Source organism: Xiphophorus hellerii, chromosome 4 (assembly GCF_003331165.1).
Source record: "Xiphophorus hellerii strain 12219 chromosome 4, Xiphophorus_hellerii-4.1, whole genome shotgun sequence".
NCBI classification, from domain to species: domain Eukaryota; kingdom Metazoa; phylum Chordata; class Actinopteri; order Cyprinodontiformes; family Poeciliidae; genus Xiphophorus; species Xiphophorus hellerii.
This window is the reverse complement of record NC_045675.1, coordinates 11,998,919-12,013,563: the sequence shown is the minus strand read 5'-3', so window position 1 is coordinate 12,013,563 and position 14,645 is coordinate 11,998,919. Positions and strand designations below refer to the sequence as shown.

The window sequence follows — 14,645 nt, the reverse complement described above, 5'->3', positions numbered from 1 at the left end:
AATGACACGTTTAATACTAATTTGCATTAAACGTTTCATTAAATGTCCAGTAAAGGTGTCATTATTTACCAAAGGACACTTCATGACAACAGTGTCTCGATTTAAAGAGAATAATGTAGCTATGAAGAGCTACAGGAGTGAACAGCCTTTTGAAAAGATGTTGTAGAAATGAAGATGCATGCCCTTTAAAATAATCCGTTTCCATCTTCAGCAGAAGTCTGAGTCACCAGTCGAAGCTCTGTGTTCATCTTCAGCGCTTATATAAGCATTAGGCTGTTTTGCAATGTAAATTCAAAAGACAGAGATTAAATTAACTCATCAAAAAACACAGAGATACACAACTTTAAAAGATAAAAGAAACGAGAGAAGTAAAAAGTTCACCTGAAATATTTATGGTTTCACTATCAGCTGCTTCAGTCAATTAAAATCAATACATAATTTTTTACCCAGCTATTTTTCTACATTTATTACCAAATATTTCTGATTTAATTGTTCTATTCATTTTTATTTTTCAGTAATGTTTCTTTCATTACTTTTCAAATGTATTTGCAGCACAACATTTATTTATTTTTGTTTGGTTTCTTTACATTATTCCTTCTTTCTGGATACCAGGAGGAGGAATGTCAGTTGTTCCCTAAGTTTCAACAATCTCATATTCAAGTTAATTCTGTTTTAACATGCTTTTAACATTTTTTTTATTATCTTCCTTATTCTTTTTCTCTCTCTTTACAACTTCTTAGCTCAGGTAACAATTTATTATCTCCGCTTTCTCGTCTTTGCCAGTCTGCAAACCAGAATATTAATTAATATGGAGGAGCATCTGTTGTTTAAAATGTTAAGTTCCGATAAAAACTGAAGCATCTATAGAAACATCTTCTTCTCCTCTCCTCTTCTCTTCCCGTCCTCCTACTCAGTCTTTGCCTCATTCCTCACCACATTTATCTCACACATTTGGTAATTTGGCCTCTACTCTCCTCTTCAGGATCCAATCAGTTAATTTTCTCACACTTTCTCTCTGCACTCCCCGCCCACACACGCACACCAACCTACTTGTAGGGAATGTGTTTGCTGCCATTGACCAGGGCCAGAATCACGTTCCCGAGGGCGGACAGAGAAAGGCACAGAGGAGCTGAGCTGGGTGAGGAGTTTTCTCTGCTTTTCCCGCCGCCTCCTCCCAGTGCTTTAGCATCACAGCTCCCCAGATCCAGCAGGTGGAGGCGACTACGACCCCCTGACACTGAAATGTATGGAAAAACAGGTCAGTAAAAGCAGAGGAAAAAACAAATTGGAAATAAACTGAATTCAAGGTATCTGTAGGTTTCAGCAAGTAAAATTTAAGACTTTTTTAGGCAAGGCAAGGCAAGGCAAGTTTATTTATATAGCACTTTAAAACAGTACCACTGACCAAAGTGCTGTACAATCACAAGATTAAACAAATAAAAATCAAAATTAAAACACATAAAAACCAACAATGCAGTGACGTAAAACACTCTATATAATACATAAAGAATACATTAGACCTTTTATTGCCACCTTGGATGAAATTAAGATTAAAAACCTATAAATATAGAGGATGGTTGGAGGTACTGAATGCATTACGATCAAGAAGAGTAAGAATTGTGACACTGGATTTTTTCCCCCTAGCTAGCTAGGTTAAAAAGCTAGCTAGCTAACAAGGGTATATATTAGCAGCTAGTTGCCTCAACTGCCTCAGACTTTTGCCTGACAGACTTTTGCCTGCAAGAAAAAAAATCTACATTGATAATTAGGATCAATTTTGATAATTACGACAAATTGGAATGCATGTGTGATTAAATTTTTTGTTAAATGTGTTGAGAAGACATTTATTGTGAATTAACGCTATTTTAATAAACTGAATTGAATTAAATAGTCCTGTCACTATAAAATGTAAGAATTGTAATTAAAATATTTAAGGCCAACTTGCATTTCCTTAATGAATTTAATACATTTAAGGCCTTAATTTTAGGCACACAAATTTAAGACTTTTTAAGGATGCCTGGACATCCTGGAATTGAAATGTTTTTATTGTAATAAGATAGTAACTATACAAATAATTAATAGACATAATAATTATATTATACATAACAGTATTTTGACGTTATCCCTACAGCTGCCGCTCTTACTGAGATTGTAAGGGTGAATGTTTACTGTTAGCACAGGAGTGGCTCAGGGCTGTGTGCTCAGCCCACACACTTTTCAACCGTATTTTATCCATACATGAATCAAACATGAAAAAAATGCGTAAAAAAAAGAAGATTCTACATCCAGGCATAGTGACAAAAAACTTGTTTTTCAAAACCAGAAAGTCTAAGGCAAAACCTACTGTGGATTATAGCACCAAAAATTAGAAAAAAAAATCACAGCTAATAACCATCAACAAAGACACAAAGCCGCTCAGTCCCTTCACTGTTTAAGAAAGTGAAGGAGAACTGAAACTCTCAGAACTGCTGGTCAGTTTCTCAAAATGCACAATAGAAAACATCCTGATGAACTGCTTGATTCATTCCAGCTGCATCCAAGACCCTGAAAAAGCTCTTTCTGTAAAAGCAGCACAGAACATTGCCCTTGTTTTCAGTTACCACAAGTCAAACAGCTGTACAGGAGTTTCTGTTTGAAAAGGGCAAAAAGTATTTTCAAAGACATTACTCACCGAGGACATAAGCTTTTTCTTCTTTCAGCAAGATGTTACAGATCAACGAGGGTACATAAAAACAGACCAAACCACTTTTTATTCAGCTGCAGCTTTGTCTGTTTCAACTTTATTAGCCCATTAATACTAAATTGCAATTTTAAGTCTAGCTTCTATTTTTAATTAAACAAATTTAAATAAATGGTGTAATAAAGTAGCTTAAGATCAAATTTAAAACTGGTTCCAATTTGTACATTACCAAATTACAGCACACTTCATTTCTTTAGTTTAGGAGCCTCTTTGGTGACTGACTCGTTCAAAGGTTGGAGTTATATGGCTTACCAACCACTCAAAAATAAATGAAAAAGCAATAATTATGGCATTGGATCCTTTCACTTGTCTCTTAATGTGTCTGAATTAAAAATAGAACCTTAAATGAGTTTTATATGTTGATCGTTTGTGACAGGGTTATTTGTAATTTAGAAGCATAACAAAAGAAAAATAGACTAGTGTTGGCAAAAACAAACATTTTAGTTCAGCCTGTAGATAGCACAACATAGATATTTTTTTAGGTGTTAAGATGCAGTTAGTGTGGGACGCAGCGCTGTTCACCGTCTCGTCATCATCACGTCTCACTCAGCACAGCGGCAAACTGAGGTCTACATCCAGCGGCACGATATACTGTATATCTTAATAGTATTCAAAAACAAAAGTTATGCAACTCACCCTGAAAAACCTTCCATTGGTATCTTCAGTTTTTCTTTCTAGTGACATAGTCTTAAGCCATTTATTCATTATTATCTATTATTATTTTTAAACACAATCCTTTGGTAAGCTAACTGTAGCGCCGGACTTTTAGCTAACGCCATGGAACATAAACGGCTGTTTACATGCAGTACCTCGCGGATCAGTAGGGGGCGCATGCGGACCAAAGTTTGAGAAAGACTGCTTTAAATGGATTCTAATCTAAATTAGAGGGCCAGTACAGTAAACCTACAACATATGTAGTATGTAAAATTAGCTTGACATTTAAATTGGTGAGGGCAAATATCACAATGCAGACTGTAGTTTGCATTGTGATATTTGCAAACTACAGTGTGTCATCTAATCGACACACTTGCCTTGTGTCGATTAGATGAAATTGTAAATCACCTTTTTAAAGTGCAGGAATGAGAGTAAAGGCTTTACTTCGTCAAGGACTCTCAGTTGACAAAAATAAAAGGTTCTGACAACTGTTTTTCTTGCCAACGAGAAAGAATATCACGTCAAAAAGTACGGCACGTTTTTGCAGAGAAACCTTTGGAGTAGGGGAGGTTATGTACTCCCAAAGTCTTGCATCTGTTTTACATTTCATCCATTATTTAAAGCCGTCCAGACAGTCCAGCAAAGTATTCAGTGGGGCCTTATCTTTCCTACTTACGATCAAGTAGATTTAAGATTAGTGGAATGATATCTGATTTTTGTTTAGGATGAAACTGAAGTGGGGCTTTTAAAAAGAGAACAATGAATGGATCCCTGCCCAATCCAACAGGACAATTTAGTGAGTTTGACAGTGAAGCTGCAGCTCTTAAGGTAAGATTCAAATAACTAACAAACTTTTTATTGAAGCACAATGACAAATGGATGAAGAATAAACCAAAAGGAATGTTTTCTTCAATGTGCTTTGCTTCCAAGTTTCAAAATAGGGAACACTGGATAAATGTCAAAATGTGTTTAAAATAAAAGACATTTTAGCAAATGAAGTCCAGGGTCAGCTGAAAGCAAAATGAGAACAATGCATGCTCTCACATTACAGTTATTCATCCCTAATCTGTGTTTCTTCCTATCATGCAAGTTGACAATTATGCTAACACACACACACACGCGATTGTTTTTGACCACAATTGGAGTTTTAATTGATTTCCTTAAGTTTATTTACTAATTTTTAAATGAAATTTTAAAGGAGCCTGTCACAGTGTCCGTATCAGACCTGAATCAGAGGCATCAGTGGAGCTGATTTGAGTGTTAAAGCATAAACAGCTTAAGACAACAGATAGTTTGTGCCTGTGTTTGTTGTATGTGATGAAAATGTCCAGGCTTAGCTGAAATGCTCTCAGTAGCAAGTTGACTATCATTGACTTACTCCATGTTGTATTTCAACAACAGTGTATAAGTTAAATATAACTAAAATGCCAAGGTTAGCCAAAAATGATGTCAACAGCATGTAGGTTATCAGTAGCAAGTAGACTAACCCTGACTTACTCCCTTCAGGATGAAAACGTTATTGTATACTATAAGAACAATAAAAAGGTTAGCTAAGATGTAATCAATAGTTTTGGGGGAATTAATAGCATGTTGACTAGGATTGATTTACTCCCTTTAGTATGCTAACATTGTAGAAGCTTAAATTAGCAACAATCCTAAGATTAGCTAAAATGTAGTCAACAGTATGTGGGGTATTATTAGCATGTTCTCTAATGTGGACTTACTCTATTCAGCAAACAATATTGTATACACTAAAAATGAGCAACAATGCCATAATTTGATAAAATGTAGTCAGTAGCATGTGGGGTGTTACTAGCATGTTAAGTATATTACTGGAGATCAACATGCTAGTCCCCACATGCTACTAACAGCATTCAATACAGTTTTGTTTAATGCTAACATTGTGCTAACTGTAACCATTACCACTACATTCCTAGTCCTTCCCGTAAACTAGAAGTAATTTTCAGCAAACTCGAACAATTTAAAAAATCTGCATTATGCTGCGTTACGACTGAGCAGCATGCGGATCTTAGAAGAGTTATTATACTTGGAAATAGCTCTGAATAGGAAACACTGGCAAGTACATTAATGCGCACACATTTTGTGCATGAGAAGTGTCAGACTCTGTCTCAGTCCCATGCAATGACTCAGTGTGATTGTGTTATCAGACTGTTATTCTCTAAGCACTGAATAATTATTAATAGATCACACAGTGACATACTGGTGACAGATTTGCATTTATAGCACACACAGATCTAAATATCATATTTCAGACAAACTTTCTTTTTCTCAATAAAATGAAAAATTAAATCTGCAGCAGGAAAACACATCTCAGTGGTAATAATGTTTTTATAGCATAGAGTACTCACTCCCTCCTTTGCCTGTCTTTTCCATGCGGTACTGGTAGATATGCAACGTGAAGAGCATGTGGGAGTTCCTGTGTTCTTCCTCTGTGGTGTTGGGCCGCTGGCTGCTGTGGCGAGCTGCGATGGCCGCATCCAGGAACCAGGCCGCCTTCTCTGGGGTGGGAGCACGGAGCTCCGACTGGTTTTGGAGCTGGAAAACATCCAGATTTGACAAATAAAGCATCAATGTTGCAGACATGACATGATGGGGGAAGTAAGAGGAAACCAAATTAAGCCAGAGGGGTTTGAGTCACCCGCCAAAAAGTATTTATACGATGATTATGTTTACAATGAGGATTTGGCATGTAGGGCTCTGCTAGTAATGGTTCACCTGCAGGTATATGACATACAAAGAAGCTGCAAGGAATGGAAAATGTGTGTGCGCTGTAGGATGTAATTACTGATGAGATTATACCAGATTAGTTAGGGATTATACAGATGTGTTTGCTCCAGACCCTCTAATCCTATAAACATGCAGACATTCTGCTGCTCACTTGTTGCCGTCACTTGGTGACAATCTGACTAGTGCTGCGTGGTTTTCCTGAAAAAAGAAAACTATAATACTGTTAAACTTTGGTGAAAGCTGTCCTTTGTGGTCAGAATCAGTTGTTTAACATTTTTATATATATGAATTGCTTTCTTAGACAAAAATCAGACTACATTTGTCTAATTAAAACATTTTGCATTGACTTTATTGCTCAGCATTTCCATCTACAGTTTTACAAAAATACTGAAGCAAAACTGATAACTTGACAAATTTGGCTCAGATTTGGACACCAGTCTGAGATTACGTATTCATGAACAAACAGCAAAAGTAATGCTGCTGCTATTCTCTAATTTGTTGGTCTATTTAGTAATTAATTTAGTAGCTTGAATTTTGTTGCTGTATTATTATACTATTTTATTTGTGCTTTTATGCTCTTTGAAAAGGTGTAATACCTTTCAGTTAAGGTACAACAATAAAATAATATTTACACTTCAAGGTTTCCCCCAGAAAACTTGCTAAGCCCGGTGGTTGGGGCGCTCAGCGGTCATTCATTGTCGTGTTTTTGAGTTAAAAATGTGCCAGGAAATTTGAAAATATCACTTGATAATTATGTGTTATTGAAAGATTGGAAGATTAATACCTGAACACTAACTATAAAGTCTTAAAAAGTGCAAACATTAAAAGAAAAAAAACTTAAGAAAGCAAGCAATGCTAAGCATGGTGGGGGCACAAGTAAAGCCTGGTGGCCCGCCAGGCTTATAATACCCGAGGAAAACCCTGCATTCGAATGATTATAGTTTTACATCAAGTGCTTTTTCCTTCTGTACTTTTGATTCTCATTATTTTCAAATGTCACAAAGGTGTGTTTCTGTCCCGACTCCCAAAGACAAAATCGACTTTTAAAAGTTAAAAATAAATTCTGAAGCAAATCGAAAATATTAAAATAATCTAGCGGCTGTCGGATGTACCTGCATGCCACAGATTGGATCCTCACAGAGATAAACTCCAGGCGACTGGCCGTCCTGCAGACTTCCTGTTGCCACTTCAGACAGCAGATCCTTCAGGTTTTCCTCCTTTCCCCAAACCTGAACACAAATCAATCAGCTGATCAGAGCGGATAACATTTTATTTGATCTCAAAGCAAATCCGTCTCATCAAAACATTATAAAAAGAAAGTTACTTTGTCGACCAAATAAAAATGGCAAAATTTTAATATGAACAGAATTTGTAATGAAACTCAGTTAACATGAAATTATAAGAATAATGAATATATAAGATTAAGAAAGCATTCTGGTCCATTTCCAGTTACATTAAAAGATTTCAATCTACCAACTAACCAAGCACACACTGTAAAACATTTGAGCCACGTTTAGTTGTGTCTACTGTCTTCTGCTCTTTAAGTCAAATAAATTTAGCGAGTTTTAGATTTTGAACCGCAGTGTTTGAGTTTGTGAAAGATAAACTTACAGCAATAAGTTATGCTAAGAGTTGAATAAACTAGAGTTTTTAGGTTAGCACTTAAAACAACTGAAAGAAGAAAAAGACAAGAGTGGGAACTATTTCCCAGAATTCTTAGCGGCTTGTTTTTGTATCCTGAGATGGAAGTGCTGTTACATTGATCTGACTCTTGTGTTTTATTAAGGCAAATGTTTATTTTAGGTTTGCAAAGCTTGCGGATAATGTCCTGTTCACACTAAATGTTCCTGAGCCGAATTCATTGTGATGTTTAATAAAATTTTGATCGTGCAATTTGGAACAAGAATTTAAATTATTCTAAAGTAAAATAAGTTGTTATTTTAACTTGATATTATGAGTGAAAATAATAGAGAAATGTGGCTCTTTAATCAGGTGAGGACAGTTTTTATTTACATGTTGTGAAATAATCATTTGGTTTAAGTTGCAGTATTATGTTAAAACTCACAATTCAAGACTAATGAACTTAAAATATTTTTTTTAGACAACGTGTTTCTTGTTGTTAAATCAACTTAATGAACTTTAATTTCTGAGTTAAAACCAAAACAATTTTCTTGTTGACTAAAGTTGCATTTTCAGGGCAGCAGGTGGACTTTCAGTTTCAAGTTAAATCATCTTCAAATGTTTTACAGTGCAGTTACTTTACTGACTTAAATATATATTTACTAAAAAGACAAGAAATGTCACAGAATAAGTCATTCAACGACACAGACTAAAAATCTTTTCCTTAGGAGCATTTCTTTAGTAAAAGCTTAAAAAATGCTAATTAACAAATGTCAGTGACCTGCTACAGCTGCTTCCTTTTCCATTTGATAGAAACATTACTGATGCCTTGCTTTTAATAACAACTGAGGTGTTTTTCTCAGTCACCTCCACAGCAGAGACTCGAACAGAAAAGCGCGCTCCTGTTTTCTCCTTCCTCTCATTGATGAGTTTAAACAGCCAGGAAATGGCACAGGGGATTATTCCCAGGGTCTGAAGAGAGTCATCACGACCAATCATTGTGTACGATTTTCCTGGATGACACACAGGAAAGACAAAAAACAGAGCAAGGGGTGAGAAGAAAAAGATCATAAAACCTTTATTCTCTGGAGGAAGATGAGTAAGAAAAAGGTGTGAGAGTGAAATGATCGTCTGTGAGTGGATCTGTGTCTCCTCCAGTCACAGGACGATGATTATCCTCCTCCTACACCTGCTGCGGCTGTCAGAATCAGGAGATCAAACACCCGCCTAAACAAAGCCATATGTCACAGCTAACATGTGGAAAACAGAGGACATGAAAGCTTGACTCCTGTGATGCAGCGTAGAGAAATGTTTCTCATTTGTTCTGAACGAGGATGGAGGGGAGGCTGTCAGCTACGTTGTGATTTTACATTGTTCTCCCTTAGCAGTTTCCTCAAGCATCTGCTCTAAAAACACTGAGCTGCTTCATGAAACGGTGCAAACGCGTTGTAAAAGAAACACGTTATACGCATTTATTTGGAGGAGAAATTATTTATTTTGAGCTACCTATTAGGTTTCCTTGAATGGGTTAGGACAGATAGATCTATTGCAACTTGAAGCCTCGTCATTTCCAGCATCCATTGTACGGAGCACACAGCTGACCAAACGTGCTGGAGTTCCGTTTGGGTTGCTAGGTAACTCCAGACTCAGTTGGGGTTGCTAGATAACGGCACAATTACAATGAAGAGGATTTTGAAATGTTTTGTTTTCCAGACACTAAAAAACATTAACTTATTGCCAGAAACAAGCTGAGTGTTTCTGCTTGTAAAAATGGCGCTTACTGTTTTTAGAAGCAGTTGAGACCTGAAAGAACGTACAAAAAATACGCAAAAAGTGAATTTTGTATAATGGGTCCTCTTTAAAGTTCAACAACTTCAACACCAGATCATTAACTTTGACTAATCTGATTTTCCAGTTGATTCGATGGATTTCCTTCATCACAGTTTGTCTATTTAACAGCCGTTTCCTCTCTGTCTGTCTCTCTTCCTTTCAGGCCTGATTTTATGTGACAGAATATGAGTGTCAGTATATCAACCATTTCCTTTGTTCTCGCTGCTGCAGGCTATCAAGTCCTGGTTCTGTGGCTGACTGCTTCAGCCAGCTGCACAGGAATGTTGCGCTGCAGGCCATAAAACAGTGAGTGAGCTGAGTTATTTTTTTATAAAAATATACTCGTAATATACAATTACGATGCAGGATGCCTCGTAATTGGTCGCATCGAACCAAAATACAGATGCTGTCACTGTCTGAACAAGGTTAAAGTAAACAAGAAGTGAGTGTCAAAGCATGGAGTATTCAGTACAATAATCCAAAACCTTCAACCAGCTACGGCAAAATAGTTTAGATCAAAGCCTGTTAATCAGCTAGAATGTCCTAGTTATAGCTCAGGTCGTAAAAGTTTCCATTCAACCTGACTGTGCCAGTAGAAAATGGAAGAGTTGTGATTTTCAAGATGAACAAAGCTGGAAGAGACCAAACGTGGTAGCAGTAGCTGCTTGCTACACTTTAGCTTTATATGTTACAAATCTAGAACAAACAAAGGCTGCGTTCACACTGCAGTCTGAAGTGGCCCAATTCAGATTTTTGGTCAAATCTGTTTTTTGTTTTTTTTTGCCATTCACACTTCTAAATGAATGCACACGACCAGTGTGCAGTTCACACTGCAAACGACCTGAAAGTGTCCCGTATGCGCAGTAGAGGATGCAATAACGTCACACATAGAGAGCGTGCTCAGTGTTTTGCCAACCGCCATAAAGAAGAAGTAGTGGTAGTTCTCAGTGTTTGCGGTGGTAAACATGGATGCTAATAGTGAAGCATTGCTTACGATTTTGAAGTTGTTGTCCGACTGGAGCAGCATATTAACAACTTAATCCTCATTATTGTCCATCATGGTTATTTTTCTTCCTGCTTGCGAGTATCAGGACGCAGAATAGTGAGATTTGAGGCCGGATGAATGCGACCTGGACGCTCGGTTGCATTTGAATCGGATACGTATCGGATATCCAAGTAGCCTGGGTCGCATTAGAAAAGAATCCGACCCGTGTTGTTCAGACTATCTTGAAAAGATCGGATACAGGTCGCATTACGGCAAACAAAATCAGAATCGGGCCACTTCAGGCTGCAGTGTGAACGCAGCTTTAAACAGTACCATCTACTTAGCAACCCAGAAAAACTGGAACCAACATTTAGTTTTATTATCAAACATGGAGAACCAACCAAACATTTTGCTTTACACAAATCTAGAACTCAAACTTTATCTCTCTCTTAGCTTTTGTCTTTCTGTTGTTTTTGTTTTCCTTCTAATTCATGTAAAGCACTTTGAACTGCATTGTTGCTGAAAATGTGCTACATAAATAAAATTACTTTACCTACCTTTTCAGATAAATATTTTCTTAAGCGTTTTGTACGATGTCTATTACATAAAATCCCAATAAAATAAATCTTACATTTGTGACTGCAGGGTGGAAAAGCTTAATCACTCGTAGGCTTTTTGGTAACAATGCTGACAAAATCTATGATATTTGGCTTATATCAAAATTATACAAATGTAGCAGTTTTTCATATGTGGCTTTTTTCAATGCAAACCTGCTTGTTGTGCTGAGAGTCTGAGTCTGACCCCTCATAAATCCACAGCCCAGGGCTTCCAGGCTGAAGATAAACACTCTTTGTGCTACTTTCCCCGCTTTAATTAGCAAAAAGGTAATGTCATTATAACGCGGCGGCAACATTAAGATTCATGGCCCGGGGTGAGCTGCTGCAGCAGCGGCTTTTTAAGCTGAAGCCGTTCCTGGTCACGGCAGCAATGGAACGCAGAAATTCATTCAGAAATCCATCAACAAAAGTTTGTTTCTGTAAGCTTAGAAAAGCGCCTGCAGTGTCATTTACACGGCCATGCTCAAGCAATTAGAGGGAACATTAGTTCCAGATGTAGCCATTCATTACAGAGAACGTAGTTTTTACCATTAATTCTGCCTTTATTTTTCTGTTTCAAAGTTTGATGCAAGTTGTGCTGTCTAGACGAGCACTGTGGTGACTTATTTTGTTTTAGGAGGCTCTAATTATTGTCTGCACATCTGTCTCACCCACTCATTCATTTTATATGCTCACCCACATTTAGCTTAAGATTGTTTGAGCTCGTCTCTGCATGTGTGTGTGCAGCTAAGTGCTAATAAATACACTCCCAAAGAGAGTTTTGAGTCACCAGTTCACCCAACCTGCATGTCTGCGGACAAAGAACTCGACAAAGAAAGATTTTAATTTTATTTTTAAATGTCACTTTAATTCAAAGACTTGTCTTCCCAAGGTTTTTGAGGTGCTAATCAGCAATAACAACATAAAGTTAAACATTAAGGTAAAGATATTTTTCCAGTTGCATTGAGTGAAATTAATGTTGGGAATATTGATAAAGTAGTAAAACAGTTTGTATATATTTAATTTCTGATGAGAAATTATATGTTTCATTGCTGAAATAGATTAAAATCAGTTTACTCAACCAAGCTAGTTTGTTTGTAAATGTTCTACTTAATATTGACTTAAATATCCTTTCCCTTTGCATGTTTGATTGTTGGTGTAGGGTGTTACGATGCACACTCTCCAAAAAATCCACTTTTATCTCATCAGTTTACAGAATATCTCCACAAATCTCTTGGGCATTATAAACAAGGCAAATATTAGACAATAAATTGTGTGTTTTTTGTTTGGTCAGCAGTAACTTTTTTCTTTTCCCAGTTTCTTCTTCGTTTTTGATTGACTCATGAACTACATAGCTTCATTTTTATTGGAAATGTACGTAACACTTTATCGATATTTCACTAATGTTAATTTCACAATTGCTGTGTTTCCATTAAATAAGAAACTTGGTTAAAATCACAAATTAATAAGTTTCTTCATGCGATACGTCATTAAAAATTGAAGAAAAAACAAAACATGCTGCGTCATCATCCTCCCAGCAAACTGATTGTTTTTTAGTAAAACAATCAGTTGTTGGTCACGACTCGTGTGACGCAAAAAAGTGGTTTTGTTTTGCAAAATACATTAATTTTGATACAGCCAAAAAAAAACCCATGTGTTTCTCATCTGAATTTCTTCAGATTGAGACATGAGCTGGATCGCCTCTCAGCTCTTGTAGGATGTTCAGGAGTCGTAAGTTGTACAGGCTCCGTAAGTAGTGCCTGAGTAAAGTGATGGTCTTAGCTAGAGGTATTTTTCCCACTGGCTCTGCAGAGGAGTTGAAGTGCATGATCAACAAATGTCGACAATTGTGACGCGTCACAGTGAATGTATGAATAAGTCGACAGTGCAGAAACTGAGAAATAAAAGATAGAAACTACCAATTTCAGAGAAAATTTTGATTTTTGTTTGTTTGCAAGTTATGAAGAAACCTCTCTATGCTTTAAATATAAATTTCAGAGGTTATAAAATGGTAAACATTGTGTTTGAATTCATGGAATGTGGGGAAAACTCAAAGCTGATTGACATACTGGGCTTTATTGGATGTTCACACACCTTTGTTTTGGTTTTGTCCAATAAGTTACAGGTGAGAAGTAAACGCACGGCTCAGCCAATAAGACATTTATGTGTCTGTGTGGAGAATCACTTTGGGTTCAAAGAACTTCAGGTGTATCTCTGAAATACAGCTCTGGAAAAAATTAAGAAACCTCTTAAAATGATCAGTGTCTCTGATTTTACTCTTTATATGTATATGTTTCAGTAGAATGAACATTGTTCTTTTATTCTATGAACTACTGACAACATAACATGTGTCTGTGCTGCCTGGCCTTTGTTAACGCTGCACATGTTTGGGTTCATATTGCGTTGCAGTGTGCAGTGAAGGGTCCTGACCCTTTCTAAGACAGCTTCTCTAAAAAATCAGCTTCAGGAGGATTAGGGAGCAAAAGAGGAAGACAGAAAAACAGCCTGAGCAGACTGAGGAAGCTTTCAGCCAGAGCAGACACTAATCCTCTTCTGTCTCTGATAGACGAGGGAGAGTCGCCAAGCGAAGGACTGACACAGTCAGGCACACATACGAGGGATGGCTCACAAACCACATATGCTCTGTTTGTGTAGCCGGGGAAGTTGCGTTCAAGAGGCTTGTTACCCAGTTTGGAGTGTCCGAAGCAGAAGATGCAGCCGTCCGCTCCGTTCACCACTGACTGGATGACCTCAGCCACCGTTCCTGCACACACCTCCGCCTGGCAACAGGCGACCGCGGAAAGATGATGAGGAAACACACAAAGCAAAGATTATATACTGAGATGGTAACATTCAAATTATGAGTCTATTCACCTTTACGCCAAACTAATCACTCAAAGTACTCATTTTTGCATTTTTTTAGCAACTTGGGAAGCCATATTTGTTCCTGTGGAAAATACTCACTACTTGAAATTTTTCATGTTTTCACCTTCCAGGTGAAAGGAGAAGGATATAAGGTTTTCATTTTTTTTTATTTTTTTTTTTTATTACAAATAAACATTTGTAAATATGTAATGGTCAACATCGTCGAAGCTTCTATGCACCACAAATCTGGAACAAACAAAGCCGAAACACGGATTTCCTTTAAATCTAAACTAAAACTAGATTTAAAGTTTTAAATCTAGTTTAAAACATTATAAATGAAACAATCAACGTTCTGATGTGTAACGACGGCATTTGATAATTGTTGACTGTGTTCTACAACTTTGTACTTTTGTGTTTTTATGATGTAAAACTCTTTCAACTGCCTTGTTGCTGAAATATGCTATTCAAATAAACTTGATTTATTGACTGATTTGTTGTGCGCTGTAATCCAAAGCTTGTCTCTCAAGCTTGTAGTTTAACTCATAACTAAGAAGAGCTAAAAGAGTGAAAGTGTAAGGAGAAAGTTTACGTAAATTAAATGTTGTAT

General features: G+C 36.8%; 1 protein-coding gene and 1 long non-coding RNA gene across 2 annotated transcripts in view; one reads left to right on the top strand and one right to left on the bottom strand.

The window, feature by feature from the left end:
* The window catches only part of kif26ba (kinesin family member 26Ba), a 107,024-nt gene that overhangs the window by 23,463 nt on the left and 68,916 nt on the right, over positions 1-14,645 (bottom strand). The window contains 5 exon segments of the mRNA XM_032560925.1: positions 1,051-1,237; positions 5,764-5,950; positions 7,255-7,371; positions 8,630-8,775; positions 13,860-13,953. Of these exon segments, the coding sequence (XP_032416816.1) occupies positions 1,051-1,237; positions 5,764-5,950; positions 7,255-7,371; positions 8,630-8,775; positions 13,860-13,953 (731 nt within the window).
* On the top strand, positions 8,783-14,528 carry LOC116718788 (uncharacterized). The gene is made up of 2 exons (XR_004338984.1): positions 8,783-9,898; positions 13,829-14,528. It is a non-coding gene; the product is annotated as an uncharacterized LOC116718788 (long non-coding RNA).